At 30.5% G+C, this 14,925-nt stretch overlaps 1 protein-coding gene across 1 annotated transcript; it reads left to right on the top strand.

Annotated features, from left to right (window-relative positions):
* Positions 1-1,050: 1,050 nt before the first annotated feature.
* Positions 1,051-4,245, top strand: LOC133691956 (zinc finger protein GAI-ASSOCIATED FACTOR 1-like). Its single transcript, XM_062112584.1, has 3 exons — positions 1,051-1,506; positions 2,052-2,499; positions 2,960-4,245. Exons 1-3 carry the CDS (start codon positions 1,299-1,301, stop codon positions 4,077-4,079), a joined length of 1,776 nt encoding a protein of 591 aa, XP_061968568.1. The 5' UTR covers positions 1,051-1,298; the 3' UTR covers positions 4,080-4,245.
* The last annotated feature ends 10,680 nt before the right edge of the window (positions 4,246-14,925 follow it).

Here is a 14,925-nt window from a genome sequence, read left to right on the forward strand (position 1 = left end):
AAATCAATCTGAAAAACTTGCCAAGATTAATAAAATAGTAATCAAAAGAATAAGGATAAAATTTAATATGCAAATATAATGAAGGAGGATGATTTTTTAAAAAAGAAATTACTTCTAAAAAATATCCATAATAAAATAAATAGCAATCAAAATAATAAGGACTAAATCTAAAATAAAAAAAATTGATGGAGGATGAAATTAAAAAAAATCAAATCTATAAGTTAATTAAAATAAAAAAAACAATTAGCAGAAAAAGGTCCAACTCTTAAGAAAACCAAAATTGAAGGGTTGTTGTGAAATGTTGCAAAGACATGCATGAAAATTATGGAAAAAAAAAAAGAAGAAAAAAAAGTCAACCACCCCTAAACTACTTATAGTTAAGTCACACATGCCTTTTAGAAAGGTTTACCTCATCATTGTGAATCAAAAAATACTAAGAAAACTAATTTTGAACCTCTATGAGCCACCACACATGTCGCTCAAATATAGGAAGGTGGCTCATTCATTGGCGTGTTTAATGAACATAATAATAATTTTTTTTATTTATTAAATTACCAGAGGACCATTGGGACCACATAAATAGTGTCAAAAAACCAATGTGAAATAACTAATATGCCCTCGAAGTCAAGCCAAAGAATTGTTGAAAAAGCCTCTAGGCCAATTTTTTTTCCTTTTAAGGGTAACTAAGTAATTTAATTGTTTAAAAAATTATAAAAAGACTGAAATATCCCTAAACAATTATAGAATAATAAATGGACCTTGTGAAAAGGTTTTTTCCCCTTCAAAACCAGTTCTTTGTTTTTTGAAGTGAGGGAAAAAAATCATAATTTAACTATAAATAAAATAAAATGTACACTACTTTTTCCACATGAAATAAGTGCTGTTAATTGAAAAATAATTAAGCAAACAAATTAATATTCTAAAATTTTGGGAATGTAATAGGAACAATTTTAATTTCCAAAAAGCCAGGGGCATTTGCCAAACAATTGTCTCATATCAACACTATATATAAGTACATAAGGCCAAAGAAGGCCAGGTTCCAATGCTAGAATTATAGCATAGCAGCAACAGTACCCCGTCCTCACCAGAAATGGAGGAGAATTCCATGATTTTTTGTCTTCCTCTGGTGCTAGCAAACTGCTGATTTTATGTTCACCAAAATACAAACCCTTCCTTTTAGTGAGAAAACCAACAAGAACAAAAGTCCTGGAAAGAAACAGGGAGATTGGAAAGGGCGGAAAAAGGACAGAAAGACAATCTAACTTTGCAAAACTATTTCTTTAATCTTTTCAGTTTCGATGTCAAATATCACAGGTGATGAAGGGAGCTTCTCTTCAGGAAATACTGGAGAAGAAGTCCAACAGCTCCAAGGAAAGCAGCAGCAGCAGGCACGAAACCACTTACATGGCTCGGACTCGGTGGCTGCAACAAACAGCAATGGGTCTACCTCCCAACAGCCGGTTAAGAAGAAAAGAAATCTTCCAGGAACTCCAGGCAAAGTCAACCGCCCCATTTATGAAACTTAACAGTAATATTTATTGATACAGATTGTTCTAGTCTTGGTCTCAATTAGAAGCAAATAAAAAAAAGAGAGAAAGGAAACCTTTTTTTTCGTATATATAGCATCATATTATATGCGTACGTAGTAGCATAAATTCAGTGAATGAAAGGGTTGGTGACACAGTTTTCTTTTCTTTTTATTACTGCCTCCCACTGAATTAGAAGCTTCCTTTTCTTATTCTTTTTTTAATTTTTATTGAGAGAAAGATGTTATGTGAATTGAAAGGTTCAATTATTGCTTTGAGATTTCAATAATTGGTGAGAACTGTTTCCTTGGCTCCCCTCTCTGCTGGTGCCTCTTTTTGTCTGCAACTGTACTTCTGAGAACAGAGCCATCGATTTTACCATGCATAGAAAAAATTAATTACCACGATCACCCTCAGCTGGAGCATGAGTTCACTTTCTCTTCCTCCATTGACTCTTGTCTTATGGTGTATAATTTTGTATATGATAGAGCAATCATCTTACAATAATCAATTATTCTTTCGGAGAGAAATCTGAATTAAAATTACTAATTAACTGGTCTAACTCTTATGAATCAGATCCCACTGCTGAAGTCGTGGCTTTATCACCAACGACACTTATGGCAACAAACCGTTTTGTGTGTGAGATATGCAACAAAGGGTTCCAAAGGGACCAAAACCTGCAATTGCATAGGAGAGGCCATAATCTGCCATGGAAGCTCAGGCAAAGAACTACCACTGAGGTGAGGAAAAAGGTCTACATATGCCCTGAGCCAACATGTGTTCACCACAACCCGGCTCGTGCATTAGGAGATCTAACTGGCATTAAGAAGCATTTTAGCCGAAAACATGGCGAGAAGAAATGGAAATGTGACAAGTGCTCGAAGAAATATGCAGTACAATCTGATTGGAAAGCTCATCAAAAGACTTGTGGTACGAGGGAATACAAATGTGATTGTGGAACCATCTTTTCAAGGTTAGCAAAAAAAAAAAAAAAAATCTTCATGGAAGAAAAACATGGTTTTTGTTTAATAATCACGGTCTTTTTATATTCATGATAAGCTATAGTATATGACTAAATAATATTTGGGATCAAGTAAATTATTTTTAAGGTGTCCCATGGTAATTTCTGAATTTGTAGAGCTACATAGGCGTATTTGACATCTTCTTTTTGCTGCCAAAACCAGTTGAAACATTATTTGTTATTGTCCAAAGATTGCTTGCCGCAGTTATCGCAAAGAAGTGCATTATTGCCACTTTCAAGTAGAAGATACGGTTGGAATGGCCGACAAATTCATAAAATTTTTGTGCTTCCTTTTTGACGACTTTTTATGCTCTGAACATTCAAGTTGCAAATCACTGATTTTCAGTCTTTTCTCAGTATTTTATTCCCTAGCTAGCAACCTAATGTGACCCCACTGCTACCAATCATGCAGAAGAGATAGCTTCATCACCCACAGAGCTTTCTGTGATGCATTAGCAGAAGAAAACAACAAAGTAAACCAAGGAGTAATGGCCAACATGGGGTCAAACTTGCAAAACCAAATTCCAGAGCTCATGTCTTCGATGCCCTTAAGCGCCAACACCAGCACATCTATTGGAATTCCAGACTTCAACTGCTTCGACCCTAAGAACCCTCTCAAATCTCTCCCTCAAGAACTCGTTCCAATTCCATTCAAGTCCATGAACATGGCAGGAGGCATGTTTTCGAGCAGCTCGGGCACTCTCTTTGGCAGTCCAAGAAGCATTTCCTCAACTTCCAGCCTCCAACTCAGTTCCAATGGCTCATCCGGCTTACATTATCTTCAAGATAACAAAAACGGATGCCAAATTTCGGCCACTGCTCACATGTCAGCAACAGCCTTGTTGCAAAAAGCAGCACAAATGGGTGCCACCGCTAGCAATAATATTAACTCCCCCATGATGCAAAAGAGCTTTGCCAGCAGCATGGCAGGTCCTGACCAGCTTTCTTCTATAAGATCATCAACTTATGGTGGAATTCAGCAGCATAACACCTCCTATGATGACCTCCCGCCACAGGCTTCGGATCAAACTAGCATGGCTGGAATGATCAATGGCGTTGGAGGATTTAATAACCAGCCCTTGCAAAGAGGGCCACAAGAAATGTCGCAGATTTTTGACACAGCTGGTACAGGTAGCTCAGCAATGAACGATATGGCAATGTTTGCAAGTATGTTCATGAGTAACGACCAAAATCCAGGGTTCATAAAAAATATGGAACAGGAGGATAGTGGCAATTCTGGATTGATGCACGGAAGGAATGCATTAATGGAGCGGAATCCAACAGGACCTTCAAGGTTTGCTGGTACGCCTATTGAAGGTGGTGACATGATGACTCGTGACTTCATGGGGATTGGAGGAGCAAGGCCAACAAATTTTCAGGATCAACAGCAGCAGCAGCACCAACCGAGATTGGAAATGGAAGCAATGAGCCAGCAGCAAAGAATGCAAATGATGAATCCCTATCATCAACAACAACAGTCCTCACTTAGGGAACCAGCTATGGAAAAACCTTCTTCTATATGGGATGTTTGACACTTTTAGTATATTAGCTTCTTTCGGTATCCATCATTTCATGGAGCTATTCGCCCATGGCTAGTAGAAGCCGATCTTATTGCACTTTTGTGCGGTTAGGCGGTTTCGGCCACAAAACTTTGAGGAATCAAGGATATAAAATGCGCTTTGAAAGGCTCCACACCCATTTTAGTGAATGCGAGTACCGTGGGCCTGTATTTATAGTTCTTAGGTCACTGGTGCCCAATCCATTTTACATCCTTTCGTGATCTTTGAATTCAGGGCAGAAATCTAAGAATGACCTTCACGTTAACGTAACTTGAAATATTGAATATAAGTTGGTTCAAAATGGTCGCTTTAATTAAAATTAAATTATTTTTAATTATAACTTGTCTATAGTGTTGTGTTTGTACTAACAACTATGTTGTGCCCAACAGAATAATAATGCCTTACATATCATTTCTCTTGGATATGGGATACCTTATATATTATATCTATATATCTAGTTCTGAATCTTTTACTATGAATGCTAGTCTAGTTTATTTTGTTACTTATAGTTATCAAATTCAATCCGAAATTTGACTTAAAAAAAAATTCATTGGTTATTGTGTAATCATGTTCACCTAGTAATTCAATTACATGCTACATGAAAACTATTTTTGTAATATGATATTAAATTTATCTCAATTTCAACACAAATTCAACTAAACCTACCTCAATACAACATTGTTTTCCATTAGCTAAGATTATGTCAACACAATTTTCTTTTAGTTCAACTCAAGAATGTATAACAAATAAAAGGCAAGGGCAGACTAGTAAATTATATTAGGACATAAAAATCATCAATTTTAGTCCATCATTTATAATAAACATTGGCACAATCAAATAATTAATGTCTTCTCTCAAGTGCAAAAGTATCAAAATAATAAATAATTCGACAAGATCGAGGTTGATTTACAAGGAAGTTGAGAATGCATAACCACAGATAATGAAATAAAAAGAGTTAAAGAGATCCTTAAGATGCAATATTAATGTAAAGATCTAACAAAGATATAACAATTTTCAATGTTAGATCCACTAATGATATTTCAAATAAGTATAGTATAAACTCTTTCTATTACTCAACTAGAAACTATACACAAATGAGGTTTCAATCGAATAATTTATCATTAATAGATCATTTTAAGTTATTAATGTAATCATATTAATTATATTTAATTACCTTATTTGAATAATGTCAAAACTTGTAAATGTTGTGAGTATTCATGGTGTAATTTATGTCATAAAAAAATCAAGATCCTTTCATAGCACATATATCGATTCTCTATATGGTAGGCTATGAAAGAATCAAGTATTTGTTGTACACCATGAATCAAGACTCACTATTTAACAAGGAGGGTATTAAGATTGATTAAGATAATAATCACAACACATGTTAATAACATATTTTCTTGAACTTAAATATCAATATCCATGTTGAGTTTGTACTATACTTATTCTTGCACCATTAGTGTAACATTTTCACCTTGAAAAAAAAAACATAATTAAACATAATTAAGAAGAAAAATATAAATAAATAAGATGAGAGCATAGGTATGATAGAAATTAACTAAGTATAATAAGAAAAATAATAATCATAAACAAAAAACTAATGAGAATATAACATGAAATAAAACTTGAATATTACAAATACAAATAAAAAAAGCAAGAGAATGGATCTTGATATCAAAACCAAAATATCTTAAATTGATGGCAAATTCCTCTTTTTACAAGCTAAAACTTAGAACTAGTGATATGGTGAATAGCTATAGATTTGGTGGTTGGATGAAACGTCATTGATAACATCATAATCTAAATAGATTGTCTTTATGAAAGTTGTAAATATTTGCCCTGGATTTATAACCTAAAAAGAATGGGATTATTTTGGCGCTTCTATAACTTCATATATAGGCTGAACACCAAATAGTATCTAGGTTGCAAGACAAATTCAGTTTTTTTTTTCTTATTAAGATTTGAACTTAAAAACAGAAATATTAAGTCTTAGGCTCGTCATGAATGTTTTAGGTTTATGTGTTAGCTTTCCATCTAGTTAAACCACATATGAATCCAAGGTCACCAGCTTCAATTATACCCAAAAAACTGAATGATGTTCCGGTTTGACTAGAACCAGCCTAACTATAATTTCTTCTCTAAACTTAGCCCTCTCTTTATTTTTTTCACATGAACCTCAATTTCAATAATCAAACATATTAATCAATCCTCTAAATTGTAAGATATGCCTATTTTACAAACTTGCATTTAAAATTGAGCATTTATCATAAATTAAAGATATCTTATATTATCACACTTGTTATTATAAAACGTGCTTAAGTTAAAGTATTTAATGATACTTTAAGTATAATATGATGATATAAAACCTTAATAAAATACACATTTAAGTACTTATCAAACCCCCTTAGTCAGCTTATTACTAGTTCATAATAATTAAAGCATTAAAATTGAAAAACAAATTACAAAATCCAAAACCAAGGAACTCATCATTTTACTTTTATTGATTAATTCAAATAAACAAATTCTCATTAGATTTTATATTTTTACCACTTACCTTTTAATCAAGATATTAATAAACATTGTTTTTGTGCTTAATATAACAACATATAATTATGGGGCTTTACTTGGAAGACAACAATTTTTTTTCTAATATTTTTTTAAGATTAACTTCTTTGGGTTGGGATATATATATATATAACTTAAATTAAAAATAACATGATGGATTATTAATCCATGTAACGAGTAAACTAATAAGTCCTAAATCAGTTGACCTCAGGGTATTAGGTGTTGAGATACCCTTACAAGCTTAGTGACTTGGGTTGTAAATACTTAAATATAAATTGTGCAATGTTTGATTCCCTTAAGTTTTCTCCTCAACCCATATAACAAGTTTTGGGTCAATAACTTTTAAATCAGTTGACTTTAGGGTATTAAGTGTTAAGACACCCATTCAAGCTTAATTGCTTATTATTGATATTATATTATTTTTTTTATTTTTTAATCTCTCATTCCTTTAGTTGTTACCTTTGACAAAAAAACATAAATAATCTAATAATCTAATTTGCAACCTAAGATCATGTGTTAAACAATGTGTGATAAAAATAGTTTATGAATACTTTTTAAACAAGTATATGAGCAAAATTAAGTGATAGCAATATAAGAGTTGGTAAACTTAAATAATTCAAAAAGAAACACATGATAAAACCTTGTTATGAATTTTGCATATAACCATTGTAAAATATTTATTACGATATGTCTCAAGAGTATAGTTCCTCTTTATTCTATCAAATGGTTATAATAACATGAGAAAAAAAATTAGTTAGTTTTTTTTTTAATTATTTTCTTTAACTTTGTCAACTAGCCTTTCCTCCAACCAAAATAATATATTGTCCTTAATATTTAAAGTTAGAAAGGTAGAGTATAGAAGATATCACCTAAAATAGCAACTACTGAAAAACTTGAAACACATTTAAACTAATATAACTAAAATAAATAACAAAACAAAAAATAATCTGATATTAGTAAAACCAAAGACAGATATTTACAAACTAAGGCTCAAATCCAAATTGTGCTTTTTACAACTTTCCATGGTTGACTAGTCTATTTGATTCATAGATAAATCAATTTTAAGGATAAAAGTTTTTAGTTGATCAATCAATTGTTCAACAGTTGCAGTAGAGATTATGTTTCAGTGTGTTGAAGATGTTATAAACTTTTGTTCCACAACATGGTCAAGAAAAGACATTAATTATTATAAAAACTATTAATATTTAACAAACATATATATTTTTGTTGAATGTTCAGTTAGGCTTAAAAGAAAATCTAAAATATCTTTTTTAATATGCCCAACCCACCTATTAAGGCAATAAAAGTTTCAAAATGTTCAAGCATTAAGCTATTCATTCAGACATTGTTGAGACCTTTAATTTCTCTTAAATTGTTTTACCAGTGATATTCTCTATGGCTAAAGATTTTAGAATGATACCCAAAACTTGACAACCTTCTAAGAATGTAGTTGTTGACATACCCTCTATTATTCCAAGATTGCCTCCCTTACATACTAAATGAATCTTTCCAAAAACTCAATTTCTTTCCCAAGACTAGATCCACCAAAAACACAAATATTTTTTATTTTATGAGTCAAGGATCCTATCATTTCTACACTTTCCATACTCTTTGTAGGGGTTGAATGAAAATAAAAGGAAAGATGAGAAGATTTTATATAGATGAAAAGGGAAATGCAATCATATCACTTTTATAGATAGACCAACTAAATTCTTTTTTGTGTGTGTCATAACATGTATATATACAAGTAGATATGATTGTGGCTTATACCTTTTCTTGGTTTTACATCCAAAAATGGTTTAAATTTCCTCTAAAGCTCAGGGATAGGCTTCCTATCCAGTTTTTTTAAAAACTAAAAAATAGTCTTTTTTAGTTAGATTCCTAAAACTATATCTAGCATATTTTGTTGAATGAAAATAGAGCCATAAATAATAAACACAATACACATCTCCACTAGGATGCGTCTTAAGAGTCAATAGAAGATTATCTAAAGACTCTTTACTCAGGCCATCCTTAATGAATTGTATTTTATCTTTACAGTTTATAGAGACCATTCCTAAAGAATGATATTGTGTATTACACGTTCATCTAGCATATTTGTGATAAAATTTCAATTGTTTTGCACGATACTTCTTCGTAAAAGTGCTTTTACCTATTTTAGACATGTGTGAAATTAAAAAAATTAAAGACTCACTTGATAATCGAACTTTTGTTTCAATTATCTAGTGAGTATCTTCAGGAATTTCATAGTGCATTAACAACCTCAATCTCTTACATCTATTGAACAATTGTTATTGTATTTTGAGACAAATCAGGAAAATACTTTTCTAATTTCTCAAGCATGTTGTCCTTTTTTCCAAACTAGAGGTAAAGAAGAGATGTAAAGAAAATATAATAAACAAAGAATTAAACAATTGATTAATAAATGTATTAAACAAATACCAATTATCAAAGGAAACTAAAAGAACCAACTTGATAGTCACAAAGTACCTTTATCTACCATTTGATTTAAGGTTGGAAAAAGACTAGCAAAACAAAAGTTACACAAAAAAAAAAACTCAAAACAATGTGAGAAAAATAATAATTAATCTTTATAAACATGATCATTAAAACCAATATATTCATTTTCATTAGGAAAATTATCAAAGTATGCTTTTAAATGATGTTCATTCATCTTAAAAACATTTTTATTCTTTGGATTTTTTTTTAATATAAAAGGCGCTACAAGGATACATATGTTTCACAATATACGGACCACTTCATCTTTATCTTAGCTTTCTAGACAATAAATGGAGTCAAGAATTACATAGAAAAACCTTTTAAACAACATCAAATGTTTTTCTTAAAATTCCCTTGTCATAAAACACTTTAATTCTTGCTTTATAAATTTTAGAATTCTTATATGCATCATTTCTTAATTCTTCAAGTTTATTTATTTGTAACTTAAGTAGTTGGTTGGTATTATCAAGGTTTGAATTAAAAGATTTAATAACCTAATACGCTTTATGTGGAAGTTTCATAGGCAAGTGACAAGGTTTTCCATAAACTTGCTTATAAGGTGACATACCTAATGATGTTTTAAAAGAAGTTTGAGAAGCCTAAAATCTATCATTAAGTTTTAAAGACCATTCTTTCTAATAAAGTTTCATATTTTTTTCAAGATTTGTTTGATCTCCATATCAGCAAGTTCTACTTGTCCACTTATCTGAGGATGATAAGGGTGACAATTTTATATGTGATTTCATATTTCTTCATTAAGGATTCAAATGGCTTGTTGAATAAATATGTTCCATTGTCACTTATCATGGTTCAAGGATTCCAAATTGACTCAAAATATTATCTTTCAAAATTTTGATCATTGTTTTGCGATATTATTTCGACTTGGAATTGCCTTTAACCATTTTAAAAATAATTTATTACGATTAATATGTATAAAAAACCAAATGATAGAGGAAATTGTTCCATGAAATCTATACCTCAACGGTCAAAGATTTCAATGATAAGAATATGATGTAAAGGTATCATGTGATGTTTTTAAATAGATCCTAACTTTTGATAATTTTCACAGGTTTTATAGAATGCATGTGTGCCATTAAATATGGTAAACCAATAAAATTCACATTTTAATATTTTTGCAATTGTCTTTTTTATGAGAAATGACCCCTCACTCTAAATGAAAAAATTTAATGAAACTACTTACCTCATTGTCGGGTATATATCTTTGAAATATTTTATCAAGACAATACTTGAACATGTAAGGGTCATCCCAATAAAAAATCTCCACTTTGCTCATAAATTTTATTTTATCTTGGGTATTCCAATTAGCTGACAAATATCTTGTTGCAAGAAAATTCACAATATTAACAAACCAATGCATTGTAGCAACGAAAAATAAAGATTTGTTAGGAAAGTAATTATTGATCAGTGTGATATCAAATGTTGACTCTATTGTCCACCTTGACAAATGATTAGCTATAACATTTTTGTGTCTTTTTTTTTTTATCTTTGATTGTGATATCAAATTCTTAGAGTAACAAAATTCATCATACCAATCTATCTTTAAAATTCTTCTTAGAAAGAAGAAATTTTAATATTGTATGATCACTAAAAACAACAATAGGTGAGCCAACAAGATAAGATCTAAGTTTTTCACATGCAAATAATATTGCAAGTAATTCTTTTTTAGTGGTGAAATAATTCATTTGACCATTTTTACTTGCATAGTAAATCACATAAGGTTTCTTATCTTTTTTTGTACTAAAACAACACCAACGACACAATTATTAGCATCACATATTATTTTAAAAGGCAATAATCAATTAGGAGGTTGAATGATTCGAGAAGAAGTAAACAAGTTTTTAAGTTTAACAAAGGCTTCTTTATAATATTCAGTCATTTCAAAAACATTATCCTTTGTTAGGAGGTTATTGATTAGTACTTAAAAGTTTATTTTTATCAAAATTTTATATCATTATTTTGCACTTGAAGTATCAATAACTCCTTAACTAGAGTATGTTTTATAATAAGAAGTCTGATAATATAAGATACCTTTAATTTATGGTAAATGTTCATTTTAAATTCAAGCTGATCATATAAATCAAAAGATTGATTGATGAGTTTAACTACTGAATTGAGAAGATAAAGAGAGGGTTAAGTTTAGAAAATAGATGCTAGTTCAGTCCAAACTAAAACATCATTTGGTTATTGGATCATAACTGGAGCTGTAGAACTTGGATTTAGGTCTGGTTTATATGTATGGAAAGCTAAGACATAGGACTAAAACTTTCATAAAGAGTCCAAGATTTAAAAGTGCTATTTTTTAGTTTAAATGATAGCAACAACGGGGAAGTCAGAATATATCCTGCAGCCTAGACACTGTTTAGTGTTCAGCCCATATCTCGAGTTTTAGAAGTCCAAATGCATCAATTCTTGTTTTGTTGGAAAGCAGAGATAATTTCCCATAACTTTCATGAAAACTATCTGTTCAAATTCTGATGTTAGCAATGACTTTTTGTTCAAACAAGAAGATAAAGATTGTCACCAAGTCAAAATGTGGTCACCCACTCAACAATTAGTCATCAAATCAATAGTTCTGAATTTTAACCTATAAAAGGAGGTATTTTCCATGTATTTAGGCATCTTAGTTTTTAGATCAAGATCATGTTCTTGCTCTCTTTCTTTATATTTTTGTAATGCTTAAGTTTTGCATTCCTTAATCTCTTGTTTATGCTTTTCATTTCCTTTACTATACTTATATAATTATGTTCTTATCTTGTTTATCTATGTTTCTCTTATTCATAATGTTCAGCTAAGTTTATCATGTCAATGTGAAAAGGGTACACTAATGGTGTAAGAATAAGTATAATATAAACTCAACATGGACTTTAATGTTTGATATTAACATGTTTTGTATTTGTTATCTTATTCACTCTTAATACTTTGCTTGTTAAACGGTTAATCTAGATTTATGTTGTATAACCCTTGGTACAACAAATACTCGGCACTTTCATAATCCAATTTTATGGTATAACCGACACATGTGCTATGAAACAAACTTGATTTGTTGTTAACATAAATTAACATCATGAATACCTGACAACATTTACAAGTATTAGTATTATTCGAATAAGATAACTAATGTAATCATATTAATAATTTATAATCCAATTGGAACCTTCTTTGTGTGTGGTTTCCAGTTGAATAATAAAAAGAGTTTATACTATACTTATTTGAAATGCCATTAGTGGATCCTCTAACCTTGACATTTGTTTTATCCTTATTTAATCCTTACATCAATATCACATTTCAAAATTTCTCTTCAACTTCTTTTATGTTATTATCTATTTCTTTATTTGTAGTTTATACAGTTAACATCCCTGTGGTTCAACCCTAGTCTTGATGGGTTATTTATTACTTTGACACTTTTGCACTTGGGATAAGACATCAATCTTTTGATCGTGTCAGTTACACAATGGCTTAAATATTATACTAAAATCTTTGATAGACCTCTTATAAAAACTAGCATGTCCTAAGAATGATCTAACATCTTTGATATATTTTGGAGTTGGTAAGTTGACAATTAACTCGATTTTAAACTTGTTAACCTCAATTTCTATTAATGAAACAATATGACAAAGTACAATACCGTTTGTTACCATGAAATGATATTTTTTCTAATTTAGCACAAGATTCTTCTCTTCACACCTCTTTAATACCTTTTGCAAATTAGTTAAACAAATATCAAATGAATCACCAAAAATAGAAAAATTATCTATAAATATTTTAAGAAAATATTCAACCAAATTACTAAGTATGTTAAACATACACCTTTGAAATGTGGCTAATGCATTACATTTTCCAAAATACATCATTCAATATGCAAAAATACCAAATGGACATGTGAAAGTAGTTTTCTCTTGATCTTTAAGTGCAATTTCAATTTGGTTGTAACTTGAATAGTCATCTAGGATACAATAAAATTCATGACCTGCAACTCTTTCTAGGATTTGATCCATGAAAGGTAAGGAACAATGAACTTTCTATTCATTAAGTTAAATTTCTTATAATCAATGCACATGCGCTAGCCAGTCTTAGTACTGCGAAGAGGGTACTTGTTTAATAGCATCCAATTAAAGTATATTGATCATTACCTGTTTGAAAATTTAAAAAATTTTAGAATTATGATTCACTTTCCTTTTATTAGTCATATTATGAAGAGATGGAAGTACTAGTAAGGAATCATTTTTTTCTTTGCAATGTTCAAGTTTGACTTCTTCTTTACCCTCAGAGATTGATTCATCATCTTTCTCATAAGGTTTAAGAATTGGTTTTTCAAAAGCCTTACCACTACGAAGAGTTATGATTGATTTGACTTGATCCATATGCTGGCTTCTTGAGCTACCCACACTTAAGTTGTATTATACTTTGGGATTTTGCAATGGTTGAGAAAGAAACTTACCTTTCTCTTCAAAACTAAGAGTAGATGCGAATCTTGCAAGAGTTTCTTTCAAACTTATCATAGTTTTAGCATTTTGAGTGATATTGAGCATGTTTCCCATCTCTTCTTGAGAAAGAAGTGGGCTATTTCTTTTCAAAATTATGTTTAATTTCATATGTGGCAATTCCGCCAAGATCTCTTCGTTAGTTGGGGGAATAATCTGCACAAATCGGATTTTTTGAGAAACATATATAGAGAGAATTGGATTTGGTTAGATAATGTGTGGTTGGTAAACAAGGATCGGTTTTTTAACAAGGCACAAAATATATCGTCAAATATTTAATATGATTCTACAATGATTAACTCTTACGTTTCAATGAATGAATGTAATGTTTCCTCAAGATTACTTATAGGAGGAAGAACATAAGGAGGTATATATCCTTGAGAATCTTGAAAATTATTGTGTGCTTGAAAGGATGGCTGTGAAGTTTGTGCATCTTCCAACTAAAATTTGGATGATTTCTCTAACTAGGATTGAATATCTGCGAGTATGGATTAGGATTTGATATTTGAAAAGTGTTTAAAGCATTAACTTGTTCATGGAGACATCCTTAAAAAATGGCAAAGTTGGATAATCATTAGTTGTATGTTCATTAGTTTCACAAATTTGACATAATTTCTTGAATAGATTTTACTTAACCACTCTTTTTTCAATTCAAGTGCCTCGACTTTTCTACTTAATTATATGAATTCAGTTTAGAGGTCATGATCTTCTCTAAGGTTGTACTTGCCGTCTCTTGATGTATGGGGATGAGTTTTACTCGATGCCTTACAAGTGCCTATAATGTCATAATTTTAAGTGTTTTCAACTAACAAGTCTAGGTACTTAATTGCTTTGTCAAGGTTTTTATCTTTAAAAATTTCATTGTACATCGATTCCACCATTTGTCTACTTTAGGTGTTAAACTCTCATAAAAGTGTGAAACTAATCTCCATGTTTCAAAACCATGGCGTGGCCAACTATTAAGCAACTCTTTATACCTACACTAACTCCAGTAAAAAAACATTTGGTTTTTGAGTGAATGTGATGATTTGTATTTTGAAAGAGTTTGTTTAATAAGAAGATAAAAACTTCTTTAAAAATTGTTGTTGCATTTCATCTCAATCACGAATATATCCTGACCTAAGATTTTGTAGTCATGTTTTAGCTTTATCTTTTAAGGAAAAAGGAAAAAGCTTTAGTCTAATAGTGTTTATGATACAATTTAAGTCATTATAAGTGTTAAAAATCTCTTCAATTTCTCTTCAATGAAG

The sequence above is a fragment of the Populus nigra genome, chromosome 4 (genome assembly GCF_951802175.1).
Source record: "Populus nigra chromosome 4, ddPopNigr1.1, whole genome shotgun sequence".
Taxonomy (NCBI): Eukaryota; Viridiplantae; Streptophyta; class Magnoliopsida; order Malpighiales; family Salicaceae; genus Populus; species Populus nigra.

What these genes read in the sequence shown, in the direction of transcription:
- LOC133691956 (XM_062112584.1), top strand. Translation starts at nt 1,299, where the DNA reads ATGTCAAATATCACAGGTGATGAAGGGAGCTTCTCTTCAGGAAATACT. An exon ending in AACTCCAGGCAAAGTCAACC is followed by an intron (nt 1,507 to 2,051) that starts GCCCCATTTATG and finishes ATTCTTTCGGAG; the next exon opens with AGAAATCTGAATTAAAATTA. An exon ending in TGTGGAACCATCTTTTCAAG is followed by an intron (nt 2,500 to 2,959) that starts GTTAGCAAAAAA and finishes CCAATCATGCAG; the next exon opens with AAGAGATAGCTTCATCACCC.